Source organism: Panthera pardus, unplaced genomic scaffold, assembly GCF_024362965.1.
Source record: "Panthera pardus isolate Hobbes unplaced genomic scaffold, ASM2436296v1 HiC_scaffold_13, whole genome shotgun sequence".
Lineage (NCBI taxonomy): Eukaryota > Metazoa > Chordata > Mammalia > Carnivora > Felidae > Panthera > Panthera pardus.
Window position 1 is genome coordinate 204,162,965 of NW_026526688.1, and position 17,793 is coordinate 204,180,757.

Consider the following 17,793-nt stretch of genomic DNA (forward strand, 5'->3'; position numbering starts at 1 on the left):
GGCCGGCGCCTGGGGAGAGGTCACCTGGCTGGCAGACGGCAGGCGTCGGGTCTGGCTGTGCTGCTCGGGTCGTGAGGCCCCTAACGGGCCACAGCACCACCCCTGAGCGGCTGCCAACCACCCACACTCTTCACACACCTGCGCTTTGCCTCACAGCCTCGGGCAGACATCCACCTGTTTTGCGGTTATTTGGCTCCTCTGGACATGAGGGGTCGGCCCCGTGCGCCACCACCCTGGGCCGCTGGCAAGGAAACCACAGGGCGACACTGCCCAGGAGCAACCTTGCTCTGCCCCACGGCAAACAGGTGTCCTGGGCCTGACGTGCCGCCACCGTCCGCGGCTCCACAGTCAGGAAGGAGGGAAGGGCGCTCCGCCACGCGGGGCCCGGGGACCAGGGAGGAGGCAGCAGTCTCTGTCGCCCGGTGCCCCTGCCGCAAGCGGGAATCGAGCCCCTGGACGTGGGAGCCGCCCCCCCCCCCCCCCGCCCCGGATTCGTGTGTCCCCAGCAGGGCTGCCCCTCGTGCGGAGCTGGCCTGACTGTGCCCCCAGAAGGGGCGGTGGCACCTGCCCGACTCGGGGACGGCAGGAGCCCAGCACAGGGCCGGCCTGGGAGAGGGGCCCTGGGCACGAGGGGGAAGATGGCGTGATTTTTGGTGACAGATCTGCAGCGTCACCAGGCAGGGCGCACACCAGGGCTGGCTCCCCTGCTCAGGGGGCCCCAGACCCCAGACGAGAGGTCATGCCCGAGGCCCAGCATCCTTGGCTCCTGCCACCCCACCGCCGGCCGCACTCACCACACTCGGGCTGCAGGTGCTCGGGGACGCAAGCCTCATAGCCCTCCTTCTCTGGGACCTCTATGAAGTCGTCGTCCTCGTCCTCGTCCTCGTCCCTGACCGCTGGGCCCGTCTGTGGAAACACACCTGTGTGTGAGAACAGCCCAGGGGCCCGGAGGCTCCCGATCCTGCTGGGGGAGACCTCGCTCCGGGCTGGGTTTCGGCGACGGGCTCGAGGCAGCACCAAACACCAAAGATGGCCTCCAGGCCCTGCGCCTCAGCTCAGGCCAGCCCCGTGGCTCCTCCACCGGCCAGCCACCTGGGGTCCACGTCCAGCCACACGTAAACCTGCCCCACTACCTCATTCCCTTTGAAACTCATGCAAGAAACCCGGCTTCAAGGTCTCACGGAGCAGACGTGCTCCCAGGGCCCCGTGAGACACGTCTCCCCCAGCGAGAGGCAAGATGCCCCCGGTTCTGGGCCGAGCTGAGGGTGGCGTCCAGCTCAAGCCAGGCCCCCCGGGGACAGTGGTGTGCCTGTGCTGCTGGAATAACCTGCCCTTAAGAGTCACTCGTGACAGAGCCACCGAAGAGCCCATTCCCTTTGGGCGGGGCCACCTGCTCCCTAGCCCGCCCGGAGGGCCTGCTTCACTCCTGGGGCACCGGGACCCTCTGCAGCACCCAGTCCGTGGCAGAGCAGAGGCGGAGGCTGCCGCACACCCAGGAATCGGACTTCTGAGGCTGGTCCTGTGCAGCCCCCTCCTCGCCCCCCTTCTCAGTGACCCCTGTGGCCCTAGGACAGGACGCGAGGGAGAGGATCCCAGCAGGAGCCCGGCCTACTCCGCACCACGGCCACAGCCGATTTCAGACCAAGTGGAGGAGACTTCCAGAACGGAGGCCCCCGTCGCGCGAATGCAGACTGCCAGGCCTCTGAAGGTACAAAGCAGCAGCCTTGGAAGAACGGCCCTGTGACACACGCCTGCACCACCAAAACCTCTCTCAATAGCACACCTCAGAGGCACAGCGGAGGCCTGAGCAGGGGACGGAGAGCCTGAGTGACCCAGGGGACAGGAGGCCTCGGGCTGGCCCCACACCAGGCCCGGCCAAGTCACAGACGCCGGCAGCGCCCACCTGCCCGCACAGCTGGGCCTGGTGGCGGCCCCGGCAGCGACCCGGTGACCCGGCCGTACCTGCGGGCCCGGGACGCCCATGCAGGAGCCACCGCACGCCCGGAGAGGCATAATCAGATGCAAATGCACTTTGTTTAGGTACAACCCACGGCTGTGCATCTGGGAAGCACGGGAGACATTAATCACTGGAAACTGTAATTTTTGTTATCAGTCTAACACTGATCAAAAGGGAAGCCTGTCTCCACCACTGACCTGTGAAACGTCCCAATTATGCTCTTTGGAAATGACAGGGGCACTTAACTCCCGAGCTGGGCAAATGACGACGATCAATCACGTTTGAATAACAATGAGCCGCGGACCTGAAAATTATTTTTGTATAGAATCTACCCAGGAATTTATGAAAGGTGGAAAGCAGCCCAAGGTTTTAGGGCATTACGGTTCTCGGCTAGTGCAGCGCGTATCAAACACTAAACAGAATTTATGTGTTTTAATTTTCTAAAAGGTAGATGTGCACTGGGTGCTACAATGCATAACATATAGTGCTGGGTTTTAAATACGGGGTCATTTTCATAAAATATTATGCTTATTGTTCACACCCTTGAATTTCACCAGGGGCTTTTATTAAATTTTCATTTCTTAAAAAATATTCGGCTGCTTAGCTAACTATTAGGAATTATGCCCTCTTTCTCCCCAACTAAAATTGTTTATTCCTGTGAAGAAACACGGAGCCCTGAGCTGCTCTTTGTTCTTAAATTAGCACTGATCAGGCCGCACCAGGCAGCACACACACCACCTCCAGAACGCCGCCCCCTGGGTCTGTGCAGCCAGGTCCCCCGGAAGAACGCGGCTGACTCGACCGCAGGGTGCTCACCTCCGGTCCGCTGGTGGCGGGTGGCCCACTCAAACCACAGCGACGCAGAGTCAGACACGGACTTTGCCGCCAATATCGAAGCCACGCTTGAAAGCTTCCACTTCCTTTTGATTCGCGGTGTTCGCTCGGCTGTCTGAACCCCCTGGAGCTCAGAGTGACCCTGGATGTCGGGCCCTGAGCACATCAGCAAAGGGCAGTGACATCTGGTGTCCAGAGGTGGAGGGGGCGCCACGTCCAGGACAGTCACTGCGGCTGTGACACCTGTGTGACCTGCCCAGGGGCCTCACACAAACGCCTGTTCAGAGAGCAGGAGCACCGCCACCAGGCAGGCCAGAAAACCCTCTCCACGAGACGTTGGCGAAACAGCATGGCTTGGGGAAACTGAGGCCGGCAGGCAGGAGCCCATGGGAGCCAGTCCCGGGACAGGACTTCCCCTCAAAGTCAAAGGTCACAGGCTGTTAAGAAACCAGCACTGGATGAGGCAAGGGGAGGCACTGGGAGCAGGAGGCAGAGGAGGGGAGCCCGCTGGGATCGTCCTGTAAGGAGGCATCCGGTTGAAAGTGGGTGGTCCTCAAAACCGAGTGGGCTCATAAGCTGTTCTGTGTTTGCCAGAAGCTGAGTTTCCCTGTCGCAATAAACCCCACGAACACTCTTGAGAAACCAGCCCCCGCGTCCCCCCCACCTTCCCTAACGGAGAACCCTTGGGCAGGTGGACAGAGCCCTGCGGCCCCTGGGACGCCCCCTCCCGCACCGCGTCGCCCTTTTGGGGAGAGGCCAGACCCGAGGGACGAGGGATGGGGGATAGACACCTCCCGGGCACAGCCTGTCCGCAGCCACGGGGAGGCGCAGAGGAGGGCCTCGGGCCTTCCGCGGGTCTTATACAAATGGATTCGCACCCACGGTTAAAAGGATTTAGAAAAATGAGCCTCTGGGATCGTAATTAAACAAGCAATAAAACGGCTAAAATATACAACGCAATCAGCTTACAGCAGTGGGGGTATCGGGGTTACTGATTATTTGAGGAGGAACAGAACGAGCGACCTGGCTCCGGGAGCGGGTCTGCCCGCCAAACGCGCGCCCGAGATGCAGCTGGGACCGTTAAATAAATTTTGTACGATCTAATTAACTTGGTGCGCAATCTCAATTACTTTTCACCCAAGAAATCACTTTTGTTCAGTTTTATGTGTGTCTGTTTCCCTTTTTAAAAAAAAAATGATGTAAGGCCTCGTCAGACAAGTGAGCTCCAACCTGCATTTGTCTTTCGGCGGCTTGATGGCCATGCATTTAAAACCCCATTCTATCTTATAAACTAAAAATTAAACGTGCTCAGCTGTGATGGCCGTCATCGCATCTGCTATTTATATGCTAATGCCCTCCCTGGAAGGCCGTGCAAATTGCCCAGCCAGGCCAATATCTCATGCACATCTCCAGCTGCTGGGGACGCACGCTCACAGGGCAGAGGACAGCGGGGCGTGGGACTGGCCAGGGCAAGAGTGAGGACACAGGGACCCTCGGCGACACCACTCGGGCCGCAGAGCGCACGGTCCCCGCTCAGCGAGAGCAGAGCTGGTGAAGTGCGTCACCGGGTTCTAGGACGGCCACGGGCCCGCCCCCCCGTCTGGTCTGATCCAGCCCTGCGTCCAGCCTGCTGGCAGTGCAAGAAACCGCGCCGTGGGTCCACAGGACACGGGCAGGCCCGCTGCCAGGGCGAGGCTGGGGCGCGAGGCCCTGCAGGGTCACCAGGAGACCCGGGTGGGTAACTCGGGTCTGTGCCACGGTCCACGTGGGCACCCTCCCCTCGGCCGCCACGCTGGGGCTCGCCGCTAGACTCAGCAGGCCGCGAGACGCGCTCCCCTGGGCTACCTGACAGCACATCTGGCGGAGGGCGCAGCTTGCTGGTTAGACCGGGCAGTTCCCACCGCCCGAAGGAGCCGTGTCCACACGGGAAGAGGAGAACCTTCAGCGCGCGCCCTCCTCCCTCAGCCCAAACTTCGCAGGCAAAACGGCAGGCGGCCGGCACCCTCAAAGGCCGAGGCTCACGCAACTCCCCCCAGACTCCGTCTTCTCATCTGTGAAATGGGGCGGTACCATCATCTACCTCAGAGCGTGCTCGGGGACTCAAGGGCTGGTACCTGAAGGTGTTCCGGAGGAAGGGGTGTGCGGTGTAGACACACAGGAGGGGCCAGGCACCGCGGGGCTGGGCCCCAGGGCCCCCAGGAGACGGCTGGCCCTGAGCAGGGGGGCGCTTGAGCGGGAGCTCCAGTCCTCGTGAGAAAGGCAGGAGGCGTCCAGACCCCTCCCCCGGCCTGCAGCCCCTTGCTGCGGCGGCTCGGCCTTCAGCGTGATGGAGGGGACCGCGTCACCAGGAAGGCTGTTTACTGGCCCTGCCGAGCACAAGGTCCCCACCGCCGGCTGATTTAGTTTCCCTGCCTCCCTGGGGTGCCTGACTCGTTCAACATTTCATTCCCTGGGTTCCCTGCTCTGTCCTTTTCACCTACAGGAAGCCAGCACTCACGTGCCTCCAGCAGCAGAGAAAACCTGTCCGACACCAGAGCAGCAGGAGCCCCAGGCCGAGGGGCCTCCTCCCTCAGACAGGTCTGCTGGGGACGCTGGCACAGAGCCACGGGGCCCCATCTGCTTTTAGAACGAGTGACGATGCGCCCGCCGCTCAGACCATGTGGCTGCCACTGGTGAGCGGTGAGAAAACATAACCCAGGCATTCTTAAAAACCATACCGCAGATAGTCTGTATAAACGGGTGCTTGAAATTCATTTTTTCAGACATATCGGTTGGTGGGAAATTAATATTTTGTTAATTACACAACAGAATAATTGGTAATCTCGGCCACATAATTAAACCGCAGGCAATTTAAAAGTTTATAAAGGATTTTTATCAGTTTAACAAATGTAGCAGCCACGGATTATTACACCTCTCCTACGACAGCAGAGCCGGAGACTAAATCTACCCGACGACGCTCCACATTGATCCGTTCAGGATTTATCCCCGGCCTGCTTCCCGCAGGACGGATACACGCTCTATAGAACAAACACTTACACGTATTAAAGGTGGAACTACGTCAAAAGGAAAAGAGTCTGTAGAACCAACAGCAACACAAAAAACAACCGGAGGATGGCTTCTGACATGCAGAACCTCCGCCGGGCTTCCCGGTCGGGCTTCCGCAGTCACAGGCTCCCGGCCGGCTCGCTCGCTCGCTCTCTGTCTCTAGCGTCCATTCTGGCCTCCCACACACCGGTCGTTAGTTCGGAGACACTCGGATCCCTGTCACCGAATCGGCGTCCCCGGCTCGGCCACTGTGCAGGCGGTCGCCAGGGCGAGCCCCGGCTGAGTGGGGGACGTGGGGGACGGCCCAGGCCAGTGACTCAAAGTCTCAGACGTTTTACTTGGGACCGGGCGGAGCGCGCCTGGCTCCTAATTCCCCGGAGGCCGGCGCCGCTGCGGGAGCAGATGTGCAGATACAGCCAAGGCTACTCCAGGAAGCGGCGCTCACCTGAGCGGGGCGCTGCCACTCAGCCCCCACCCCCCCCCCAGCCCCGAGCGCTTCGGCCTCCGGGCGCCACGGCCCACCAGCCGGCGCGGACGACCGTCCCCGAGGATTCCCGGAGCGGTGCCTTTTTGACATCAGTTCGTGGAGAAGCGTCTGCCAAGTGTCCTTCCGGCTGACAGAGGCGGTGAAGCTCCCTTGCCTCCGAAGTCACCTTCCCACACTCAGCTCCACCCTCCGGGGCCATCCTGAGCCTCGGCGCCCTGCTGTCCCCCCACCGGAGGAACAGTGTCCTGTTCGGAGGACACCCACAGCCCCTCCTCCGGCGGGGCCCCCACCTCGCCGGCCCCCCAGCCTTCAGAACGCAAGACGGCGCCTCTGACTGAGGGCCTCCCATCCCCCAACCTGCTGGGCCACAAGCGGCGTACCTGCCCCCACCAGACACTCCCTCAGATTGCCTGGGGACAGTGCCCGGGATGGGGGGGCTACATCAGCGAGGGTGTGAGTCCTGCCTGAGCGAGGGAACCATCAAGGCTCTGACTGGATCGCGGGTGGGGGGGAGGGGGCACAGCCCCAGCCCAGCACCCACAGGGCACCCAGGGCAGGGCTCCTTCCACACGGTGAGCCTGAGCCCTTCAGTCTCCACCGGCCTGGGGCCTCTGCTGGAGAAAGGACCCGTCCTGGCTGCTGTCCGCAGCCTGCCCTCAGATTTGAGCCCCGTGGGCCCCCAGGAGGTGGGGCTGCAGCAGCCACGGAGGGAGCAGCCGGCCTCTCCTCCCCTGGGGGCCCTAGAGCCTCGAGGCGAGGGTGGTGCCTGCCAGCTTCAGGCACCTGGGTGGCTCCGCCCGCCCCGCCAGGCTCCGCTGCCCCCGAGGGCGGGCGAGGGCACCTGCTACAGGGAAAGCGGGAGCCAGCCCAGCTGGGCCTCCGGCAGGAAAGAGGCGGGCCCCAGAGCACCGCGAAGGGGGCACGCGGGGAAGCCCCACGGCCCCCGCACCCCTCCCTGCTCTCAGGCCAGCCTGCGCTCTGGCACCGTGACCCCGGGTCACCTCACGTTCAAAAAGAAATCCCTCTGCACGTGTGGGAACGAGCTGACCACATCACCTCCTTCCCGACAACATAAAACCACCTTCTTTCGTTGCAAGAAGAGTATCTTTTTTCACAAAACTAACTTCTTACTCAGGGCACACACCCGAGCAGGGTCCTCCGTGGAATGCTGTACCCACAGAAGCCGGGCTGGGATCTCAGCGCCAGGTCAGGAACTTTCCTCACCCTCTTGAGGCCTTGCGGGAGAAAGGCAAGATCGCCCTCTGCCGGTCCCTGGGGGCCGCTGCGCAGTCACCCCTCTCCCGGGCCCCTCCCACACGAAGGGCGGCGGCCTGGAGGGCATCTAGTGGCCCTGGAGGGGGCAAGGTCACTAGGTGCTGAGACCGGGGGTGTCGGCCACTGTCTGTCCTAGGTCTCGGTGGCTCTGGACTTGCTGTTCCCAGCCCGGCAACGCCATTCTTCCCACCCTAGAGCTTCCTCCAGCAACAGCTGTGTCTCCCTGGAGCGCAGCCCCGCCCTCCTCCCTCCGGGGTCCTGGGGTTGCAGGTGAAGCTGGTGTCCGGCTCCCAGGCTGGAGCCCAGGTTCAGGGTCCCGGCACCCGGCGGAGAAGGACACTCTGGGGCCTGCCTTCTCGGTTCTGAGATAGCGGTGCTGTGCTCGCCCCACCGTGGTCTGGCTACGGCTGCCTCTCCCTGCTGGCCCGCGGCCAGTCTCTGAGGACACCCGCAGAGGACACGGCTCTCAAATCCCTCTCGGATGTTAAGTCCCAGGTCCTGGCCCAGACCCACCGGAGGGGGGCCCGGAAGTCACGGTCTTTAAGGCTCAGGGTTGCTGCATGATGCCTGCTGTCTCAGGGGCTGGCGGCCTTCACTCGGGCACCATCACCAAGTGCGGGCCTGTCCCTGCTGCCTGGGGACACGGCGCTCAAGAGCACCAGCTTCCCCCGCCCAAACCACACAGTATCTGTGAGGCGCCACGACCAGCCACACCCGGCCTCGACCACCCTCCCCAAATTAGGCACCAGCCGCACGTGCAGCCTGCCCTGTGGCCAGGGAGCTCCTCCGTGGGGCACTACCAGGGACACCGCCCTCTGCACAAGCCTGGAGCAAAAGTCCTGATTTTCTATCTGCCGCAGGCATCCTAACTCTGTGTGTTCTTGGCTACGATGCAGGCGACAGGATGAGACCCCGAAGCCTGGAAGGTTGTTACCAGCTCACGGGAGGCTCCGCTGGGGCGCTCGGGGAGGTTCAGGGGACAGCAGGGCTGGCCTAGGTCTCAGCTCAGCCCTTGGCCTCCTCCTCCTCTTCTTCCGGGGCCCTGGGACCTCCCTCCCGACCAGAACCTTCTGACTGTTCCCCGAGCTCGCCTGCCACGCCCTCCTGCCCCAGACCCCGTCCCAGCCCTCCAGCGGCCAGGGGGCCTCAGCTGCGCCCTCTGACCTTCCAAACCAAAGTTTCCATTTCGGGAACTGAGCACCCGATGAGGCGAGAACCAGAACATCTCTGAGCCCCAGTCATTCCCGCTCAGATAACCGAGCACAGGCCAAAGAGGAGATCTCCTTGTTGTCGCCTCTGCCCCAGCCCGCGGGCAGCACTCACCTCCCCCCTGCGCCCCTCCTCAGGTCCGATGTCCAGCTCCCCAGATCTCCTCAGGGCAGTTTCCAGTTCCGCCTTCAGGTTGATGGCGGCTTCCAAGTGCCTGCCACGAATCCCCGCGCGGGTGAACAGCTGCCGACAAGGAGGCACATCACTGGGGCAGGCCAGGGCGCCCTCCCCTTCCACCCCAGGGGTCAGCCGCTGCAGGTCAACCCTGACCCTGGCCTGCACCTGAGCACGTGTGCGCGGTGGAGACGGGCCTCACCTGTACCCAGGAGCGCACGGCCGGCAGGAACTTGTTTCGGATAAGCTTGAGCGCGTCCCGGGCAGACTGGATGACGGCGTGGTTGTCCTCGTCCTCGCGCACCCTCAGGCCGTCTGGATCAAAGCACACGGGGTCACCGGAGGAAGCAGGGCAGGTCACCCAGCACCACGGAGGGACCACCCGCACTTCTGTGCGTCGCCCAGGACCCCACGCCTGATGCCACAGAAAGACGTTCACTACTTTAAGATTTTGGCGGAAATCATTTCAGCCCGACCCCAACGCCCGGCCCGGTGTCCTCATAGACACACGCGCCCCAGCCCATGCGCCCGGCCCGTGGCGGCCCTGAAGCCCCTCCCCTGACAGCTCTCAGGACGGAGGCCCCAGCCTCAGCTCGGCCCCAGGGTCCTCCCTCCGTGTCCTGCCCCCTAGCCCTTCTGCGGCCGGGTACCCTCCTCGTGCTCCCCCAGGCCCGGCCAGACAGCAGGCAGCTCCTTGGGGCTGGTGGGGCTCAAGATGCCTGGGCGTGTGGGGTGTTCACACAGCTCCGTGCCCTGACTGCCCTTCCTCTGTAAACACCCCCGAGGGGCTCTCAACCCACCCAGCACTCCGCACAGGGGGCCAGGCCACAGCGGGTCCCGTGCAGCACACCTGTGTCGTCGCCAACGTGGCGAGAAGCCACTCTGCAAACACGTTTCCTCCAGACCAGGGCGGACAGCCACCCTCTGATCCCGATGGGCCCGGGACCAGGCCCCACAGCCTCCCGCAGGGCTCCAGGCCACTTGTGGCAGCAGCCCCGCCCTTGCCGCCGCATCAGCCCCTCTCGAGGAGCACCCCGGGTGGAGCGTGGGACCCAGAGCCTCAAGTCACCCGGGACCCCAACCTTGGAGGACCGGCCCTGCCACGTCCCGAGAAGTCTGAGCTCTTGCCAGCACCCCTAGGGCCCACAGCCAGCCCAGGGGAGCCGGTGGTTACCTGAGGAGAGCTCCACGTCTAGCGTGTACTTGTGGGAGCCCAGTCCGTGGCGCCGCACAAACCCTTCCTCGTCACCGTCGCTGTCCTCATGCCGGTCCTCGTCGTCCTCGTCGTCCTCCCCTGAGTCCCCTGCGGTCCAGGGAGGGGGAGACGGAGGGCGGGCACAGGCGAGCAGGCTCTTGCTGCAACAGGGCTCCTCGTCCCCAGGCCTCACGGCACCGGCCAGGCAAGGGGCGCCCCCTTCAGACGCACCGAAGGCCATGGTGGGCAAGGTGGCTCCCGGGCCCTCGGCCAAGTCCAGTGGCACCAGCAGCCTGAAGCAGCTCTCCACCTCCGTGAGGCAGCACCTGATCTCCTCAGACGTTTCTGCAAAGATGCGGGAACTGCCTGTTGGGTCGCGATGACAAGCAGCAGCACCTCCCCTCAGGCAGAGCCCAGGGTCAGAGGGAGGGCCGCCCGCCCCTCCTTCCTGCCCCAGACAGAGGCCAGCCCTGGGCGTACGGAGGCTCTGTCGTCTCTTAGAAACCACCCGACTGTGCAGCACCCCACCACCCGCCCCGTGACGTCCTCAGTAACACCCTCACGCCTGGACTTCTGGGAGGCTCACGGGCGCCCCGTGAGTACCAAGCGGGGTAGACCACCGTGGGCGGAACTTCCGGAAGAGAGCGGCCAGCTGAGAGCCGTGGGGACGCACACCCTTCCCAGCCCTCCAGCCGGACGGCACTCCAGCCAGCACCTGCCTTGGGGCCCAGAAGTGCCTCCAGCTGGGGCCTTCCTCTCGAGCTCCTCTCACCCTGGCTGCCCCTCGTGGAAAGGGCCAGCTGCACAGAAAAGGGTCAGGTTTCAGAAGTAGGGGTGCCAGCAAGAGCTGTCCCCTGCCCCACCTAAGGGACCTTTATGGGGAGCATCGTTCTCAGACAACACCACCAGGGGGCGCGGGAGAGGCGGGCCCACCCGGAGCTTCCTGGGGAGGGGCCGGGGGCTGCCGCCAAGGTCAGGCCGGCGGTCTACCCACCTGCAGCCCCACGGGGTGGGGAGAACTCACCCTCCATGTCCCTGACGGCCCGCTCACACCTCTCCCTGTAGATTCTGTCCAAGCGTTTCTGCTTCTCCTCCTCCCGCTTTCTTTCCGCCAGAGTCCGAGCGCTCGCGTCCTCAAAATCCACCTGAGGAATTAGAGGTTAGACTGGACTACACGAGACACGTGGAAAACACAGGAAGTCAGACAGAAGCCCAGAAGGAGGCGTGTCGGCACCGGCACACGACCCTCCGTGCCCCTGGGGCCCCGTGTCTCAGCACTTCAGCGCTCATCAGCAACGACTGGCCCCCGACGGGATCAGGGCCAGCAGCACTTCCGGCGAAGCACATGCCACGTGGGAAAGCAGCATGGCCCCCGGGGCCCCGGACGAGCAGCAGCACGTTCAGGCTGCAGGGGGACTGGCCAGCGGCCCTGGCCGAGGCGGGAGCTGCCCGGGAGGAGGGCCCGGCCCGGCGGGTTTCACGCAGCCAGGACCACCAGAGCCCACAGCAGACCCAGGCGGGACTCAAGCTCGGGGCCACAGAACAGGGCCGCGTCCGAGAAGCTGACCCGTTTCCCTCGTTTCCGCTTCCTGTGGAAGTCAGGACCGGAGGCTCCGCTCCGTCCACACGTCCCCCTCTTAGAGCTGCCGTCCCCTCCCGGGAGCCCCTCCGCCACGCTGGCCGGCAGGAGACGCCAGGCAGGCCGCCCCACCTGTTTGCTGTGTCTCAGGAAGTGGTAGCCCAAGGCGAGCTTCTTGTAGGCCGCGCCGTACTTCCCGTTCCATCCTTGGACAGCCCTGGCGGCCGCCTGCCTCAGCCTCTGGGCCGCCTCCCTGGGGGGCGGCAGGGGCTGCTCGTGGTCGGTGCCCAGCGTGAGCTCCAGAAACTCCTGGAAGTCGGAGACGACCAGCACCCGGAACTGATGAGACCGGGCGAAGAGCTGATCTATGACCTGGAAGGCGGAGAGGCGGACCTCGGCGTGCTCTCGGCTCAGCTGGGCCATGAGCAGGTGGTAGGCGCGGCGGAGCTGCTCCTCCGAAGACCTGGGGAGAGCAGCCGTGCTGGCCTGCCGGGCGCCCACTCCCCGGGGACGCTTCGCTAAGTGCTCTGCGTGGGGACACACCCTCTCCCGACCCCCCCCCCACTCCGTCCACAGCAGGGCGGACGGATACTGCCTCGGGCCTCTGCCTGTTTCTGCGGGCCCCACGAGCCAAGAACGGTTTTTACGCTACTTAACGGCTGAAACAAATCAAAAGAATAATACTTGATGACATGTGAAAATCACAAGATCCAGCGTCAGTGCCCATAAAGTTTTACTGGGACACGACCGCGGCCGCACCTTCACCTCATTCGCCGCTACCGCCCACAGCTGAGTGGTCACGGCAGAGACTTTATGGGCCGCAGAGCCTACCGTATTCACCACCTGGCCCGTTACACAAAGTCCGAGCTGACATCTCCAGGGGACACCACCGCCCCCGGCCTCCCCTGCAGGTGCAGCCACGTGACTGGAACAAAAGGGAAAGGTCACGGGGCTTCTGGGGCCCGCCCTCCTGTCGCTCTTCCCAGTTAGTTCCCCTGCAGAAAAACCCACTGGCGTTTTGGAGTTTTGTGGGACGTACAGCGAGACCTGAGCCGAAAATCCTGTCAACGTGCAAAGACTTCGCTACCTAAAGCCACTTCAACTTTCCCGTTTTGTAAATACAAGATAAGGACGATGGGCGAGTTTTGACTTAAGCTCTCAGCGGATCCCAACCGGCAGTCTTTGGAAAGCGTTCGTGCCGCACTCCCCCACCCTGGGGCCGCTGCCCCACAAAGTGACCGCCTGCCAGACCTGGACGCTGCAGGGTCCTGGGGACACAGCCTCCGGAGAGGTGATGGTGGGGGGCAGGGAAGGGCTGAGACGCGCGGGTGGCGGAAGGCCTGACCGACCCAGGGGAAGCCCCACGATCCCCCGGGTGTCACAGGCTGCAGGAGCCAGCAATCGATCGGCACGACATCCTGAGCCTGAAGACATACTTGCAAATTTTCTTCAGTTCCTTCATTTTCTCAGGACTCGGTTGGGGTTCTCCTGAAGTCGTGAGCTCTTCTACCAACTTTGAAAGTGTTTGATCCATGTCTAGAAATAGGTACGGGAGAGGCAAGAAACGACCCCCTAGCACTTCACGGTTCTCTAGGTCATTAAACGTTTACTGGGCTCCACCGGTTCCTGGGCATTCCGGGGGGGGGGGGGCTGCAAGGCTGGGCTCCCCACGCCCTTGCCTCTGGTACATGGCCTCGATGCTGAAACGTAACAATTCGAGGTGATATTCCGGGCACGGCCAACGAGACCTCTTCGATGGTAAATTAGGAAAAGCGCAACAACAAAATACTAATTCTGGAGCTCTACAGTCACACAGATCAGAGCTCAGCGATGGATGCTCAGCAACACGTGTTAGCGACAGAACATAACCGTGCAAATAAAATTTAGATTAGCTTTTCCCAAACGTGACAGGCGTTTTTTTCCCTTTCCAACTATTCACTCCCAAGCCACGAGGCAGCCTCTCGCTACAGACTTCGGTAACGAAAGACCCACTCAGGGGCCAGCCTAATGGCTAGGAGCAAGCCAGCAGAGGTGCACCTACCTAGCACTCCAATGCTAAGCACCTAGCAGGTGTGCACAAAGAAGAGGGAAGGGTGGGGGTGAGGGGAGAATGCGGGCTGGGAGGAGGAAGGCCCGGGGAAGGCAGCCACTAAGCGTGGACAGAGACTGGGGGCAGCAAGGATGCCAGGCTTGCCCCAGGCTGTTTAATTCAGAGGGGGGAGGCCAGCAGGTGTACAGGGAGCCAGGAGGAGCTCTCGAAAAGTAACGTTTGTCAGGGACACTGACTCCACTCAATGCACACTTGGCAGGAGCAAGGAGTCGCTCACCTGAGCGCCCTCCCAGCACCTCCCACTGATCATGGATCCCTCCGGGGGGACTTTGCCAGTGTTTCTAAGCCCAGCGCACCACAGCCAAGGACAGAAGAGGGGGCATCCCAGAAGAGAGCAGTGTTCAGGGAGGAAGAGGGAATGTCCTGGAAGGAAAAGGGGGGGCGGGGGGGGGGGAATGGAGTCCCAGGGAGGAGGAGGACCACGGGAAGGTGTTCCAGGGGAGGGGAAGAGGAGGAGGAAATGGTGTGCGGGGAGGAGGAAGGCATGGCATCCCCATCCCGACGAGGAAGAGGAGGGAAGGGTGTCCGTGGAGAAGGAAGGGGAAGAGGAGGGACTGGTGTGCGGGGAGGAGAAAAGGGAGACCCTGGGAGGGAGGAAGAGAAGAGGACGGTGTGCGGGGAGGAGGGAATGGTGTCCCCGGGAGGAGGAGGGAGGGGAGAGAAGGAGGAGATGGCATCACGAGGACGGGTTGGGAAGGGCGTCCCAGAGAGGAAGGAGAGAAAGAGGAAAGGACGGTGTCCCAGGGAGAAGGCGGGCGGGGCGGGGAGGCGGGGGAGGACACAGACGGGGAGGCCGGAGGAGGTCCAGGGGAGGAGGGAGAGGGAAGGGCGTCCCAGGGAGGAAGAAGAGAAAGAGGAGAGGACGGTGTCCCGGGAAGAAAGCAGGGGGACGGGGAGTCCCGGGGTGGAAGGGCATGTCCCGGGGAGAAGGAGGGAAAACGCCCGGCGGGGCGTGGAGGTCTGTGGCGGGGGGGAAATGGGCCTGCCCTCCGAACCCCGGCTGGGCCGCAGCCCCTCGCCGGCATTGCGACGACCGCGACACGTACCGCGAAACCAGGCCGCTCGCCTCGCTCCTCCCCTTCCGGCGGAGAACCCGCCCCTGTCACGTGCCGCAGATCACCACAGTCATTGGCTCGCCCTGGCACAGGCGGCGCGGTGACGAAGGTCAGCGCCGCGACGACCGCACCTACAGCGCCAGCGGACCAGTCACCTTAGCCCGCCCCTTCCGGCGGAGGCCCAACCCGCCTCCTGTCACGTGCCCCCGAGCTCGGCAGCCAATGGCTCTCCCTGACCCTGGAGGCGCGAGCGCCAGGGAGGGGCCGAGGCCTGCGCGGTGACGCAGGCGCGCTCCCGGCAGGTCGGGACGGCTTAGGAGAGAGAGAAAAAGGAAGCGGGCGGGCGCAGCAAGTCCTTAAAGGGGCCGTGTGCCCGGCTGCCAGGGCGACGCGGAGCGGGCCCGAGGGGTGCGAGCTCGGTCTCCATGCCGCGGTAGCCTAGGGGTTTGCGATAACCAGTCCTTGCCATCGCGACGGGATGGCCCGGGTGGGAGCCGGTGCACGTTTCTCCCGGGGGCGCCGGAGACTACCCCCCCCCCCCGCCCCCGCTTCCCACGTGCTGCCCAGAGGGGTCGAGGGGCGGGGGGTCCCCCGGGGCCGGGGTCCGGCCGGGGCTTTTCCTGGTGCTGAGGTGGGGGGTCGGCGGCGTGGAAAGGGGCGGTCCCCGGAGGAGCGTGTGCAGCCGCGGGAGGGGCGGCACGACCCGGCCCCGGGAACCTGCCGGCGCACGGGTCCCTAGTCCCCCGCCCTGTGGTCGGACGCCGCGCAGGTGCCCGCACCCCTAGTGGAGGCGCTGGCCTGGGCCCCTGCCGGGCTCCGTCCTTCCCCAGGACACCCCTCGCCCCTGTCCCTGAGCAGTGCAGGCTGCGGCTGGCCTCGCGGGGGCCCCTCACTCAGTCTGGGGACACCTCGGGTTTGCGACTCGCTCCTCGCGCGGCCCGAGCCCGGAGCCGCCGGGCCTGTGCGCACCTGGGGTTCCGCGGGCTCCGCGGCTGTGGGCTCGGGGGCCAGCGGGCCGACCAGGGCCCTGGGGGTCTGCTCCTGACACGTTCCCGGCCCTGGTGAGCTGCTTCCTCCTCACCTGTGCGGCCTGCTGCACCCCAGGGTCCTCTAGCGGCCAGGCTGGTGGCCTCACTCGCCCCTGCTTAGAGCCTGCGCGCTGTGTGTCCCCCACCCCAGGGCTGAGGGGCCATCACCCCTTTTGGCTCCTGTCTCGCCCTTTCTTCAGGAAGGCCTGCCTCACCCCAGGTACTGGGCCCCCACCCCCGTGCTTTGGGCTCTTTGAGGGGGTCTCCACCGGTGCACAGCGAGCTGGTTGGATGTTTCTAGGCTCTCCGGTGCTTGCAGAACTGGAGGAAAGCACCAAAGACAGGGCCCACTGGAACAGGACCGTCTGGACCTGAAGGCCCACAGCAGTGGGGGTCTCAGTGGCAAAGGTGGGAACGGCTCAGATGTCCATCAGTAGACGGTAGGGTCTGTCCTTCACACCACAACGTGGATGAACCTTAAAAGCAGGGCACTGAAAGAAGCCAGACAAAAGGGCCAAATATTGTGATGCCACCTACGTAAAACGTCCAGAAAGGGCAGATGCGTGGAGACGGGGGCGCGTGACTGTTACAAAACACTGAGTTGTATGTTTTCAAACGGTGGCATTTATGGTACATGAATTCTCTCTCAAAAAAGCGGCCGTCGGAAGAGAAAAGGAAAGCGGAAAGCACGCCGGCCCTCCCGGGGCGCCTGACCCCGGCCCGCGGTCCACTCCGAGCAAGCCTCCCTCCGTGTCTGCTGTGGTTTGGTGTTCCTGCACCACTAGACTGTTCTCAGCGGCAGGAGAGCAGTTTCTCCTGTCCTAACTAACCAAAGCCTTGTGTGCATGCCGCCCCTCCCCCAGCCGTTCCGGGTTTGGGGCTCTCTTGCAGCAGGACTCCTGGAGACAGCTATCTGTGCTTTGCCCCGCGCCCCATCCTCTTCCTGCGACACCCGCGTCCACCCCAGTGCCCTGTGATGTTTGCAAGGCCCGGTCCCGTCTCCTGCCCACCGCCCTCGTCTTAGCTGATGGGATGTCAGTCCTTCTGCTTCCGCGGCCCGGCAGCCGCCTCCTGTCCCCCCACTTCTGTCCTCACGCCCCTCGAGTCCACTCACCTCGCCCAGCCAGGGTGGAACTCAGTGCTGCCCCCAGCTGGCTGCTTTGCTCCAGGGGGCCGGCTTCTGGGGGGCCAGCCCCTCTGCCTGGAAGGCCGCTCCCAGCCGGGGCCCTCGCTGGCTGTGTAACAAGCCTCCTGCCGTTTCCTCAGGCAACTCTGCTTTAGCAGCACTCAAAGCACTGAGACTTCCTGTCACACGAGGTTTGTAATCTTAGTACCTTCTCTGCTCTGAAAACATGCTCCACGAGAACAGGCATCTTTGTTTTGTTTCACGATATCAGGCACCCAACAGGCGCCAGTATTGAAGGCCTAATACATAGAATTAGCTCAGGTGAATATGTTGAGGCCTGGAAGATATTGTAGAACCAACTGGGACTTACAGAGACGAACCCCAGCAGAAGGAACGCGAGCCCACCCAAGGCCGTCACGATCAAAGTGTGGGAAGGCAGCGACGAACAGCAGTGGAAGAGAAGGGGCCTCGTACGAAGGTACAAACAGCAAGCAGCGGTTCTTGGCCAGAACACCACAGGCATAAAGAGAATGGCATGAAACCTAGAGTGAAAAGAAACACTGTCGCCCCAGAACTGCGTATGCCACGAAATACCCCTCCAAACGTGAACTAAGCTGAAATAGAGCACTTTCAGACAAAGAAAGGCCGAGTGAATTCCTCGTCCGCAGGTCGACTGAGGGAGCGTTGGTACAGTAAGCTCTTCAGATGAAAGGCAAACG

At 63.3% G+C, this 17,793-nt stretch overlaps 1 protein-coding gene across 2 annotated transcripts in view; it reads right to left on the reverse strand.

Annotated features, from left to right (window-relative positions):
- UVSSA (UV stimulated scaffold protein A) overlaps nt 1-15,038 on the reverse strand; it is a 28,073-nt gene extending 13,035 nt beyond the window's left edge. The window contains exons 1-8 of one of the 2 annotated variants that reach the window (XM_053901791.1): nt 14,912-15,038; nt 13,192-13,291; nt 11,888-12,218; nt 11,201-11,321; nt 10,156-10,521; nt 9,184-9,296; nt 8,922-9,050; nt 795-906 (exon numbers count right to left, since the gene is read on the reverse strand). In XM_053901791.1, coding sequence (XP_053757766.1) covers nt 795-906; nt 8,922-9,050; nt 9,184-9,296; nt 10,156-10,521; nt 11,201-11,321; nt 11,888-12,218; nt 13,192-13,289 — 1,270 coding nt within the window. In that variant the 5' untranslated portion in view covers nt 13,290-13,291; nt 14,912-15,038. The other variant, XM_053901792.1, reaches the window with a different exon arrangement.
- Nucleotides 15,039-17,793: the final 2,755 nt, after the last annotated feature.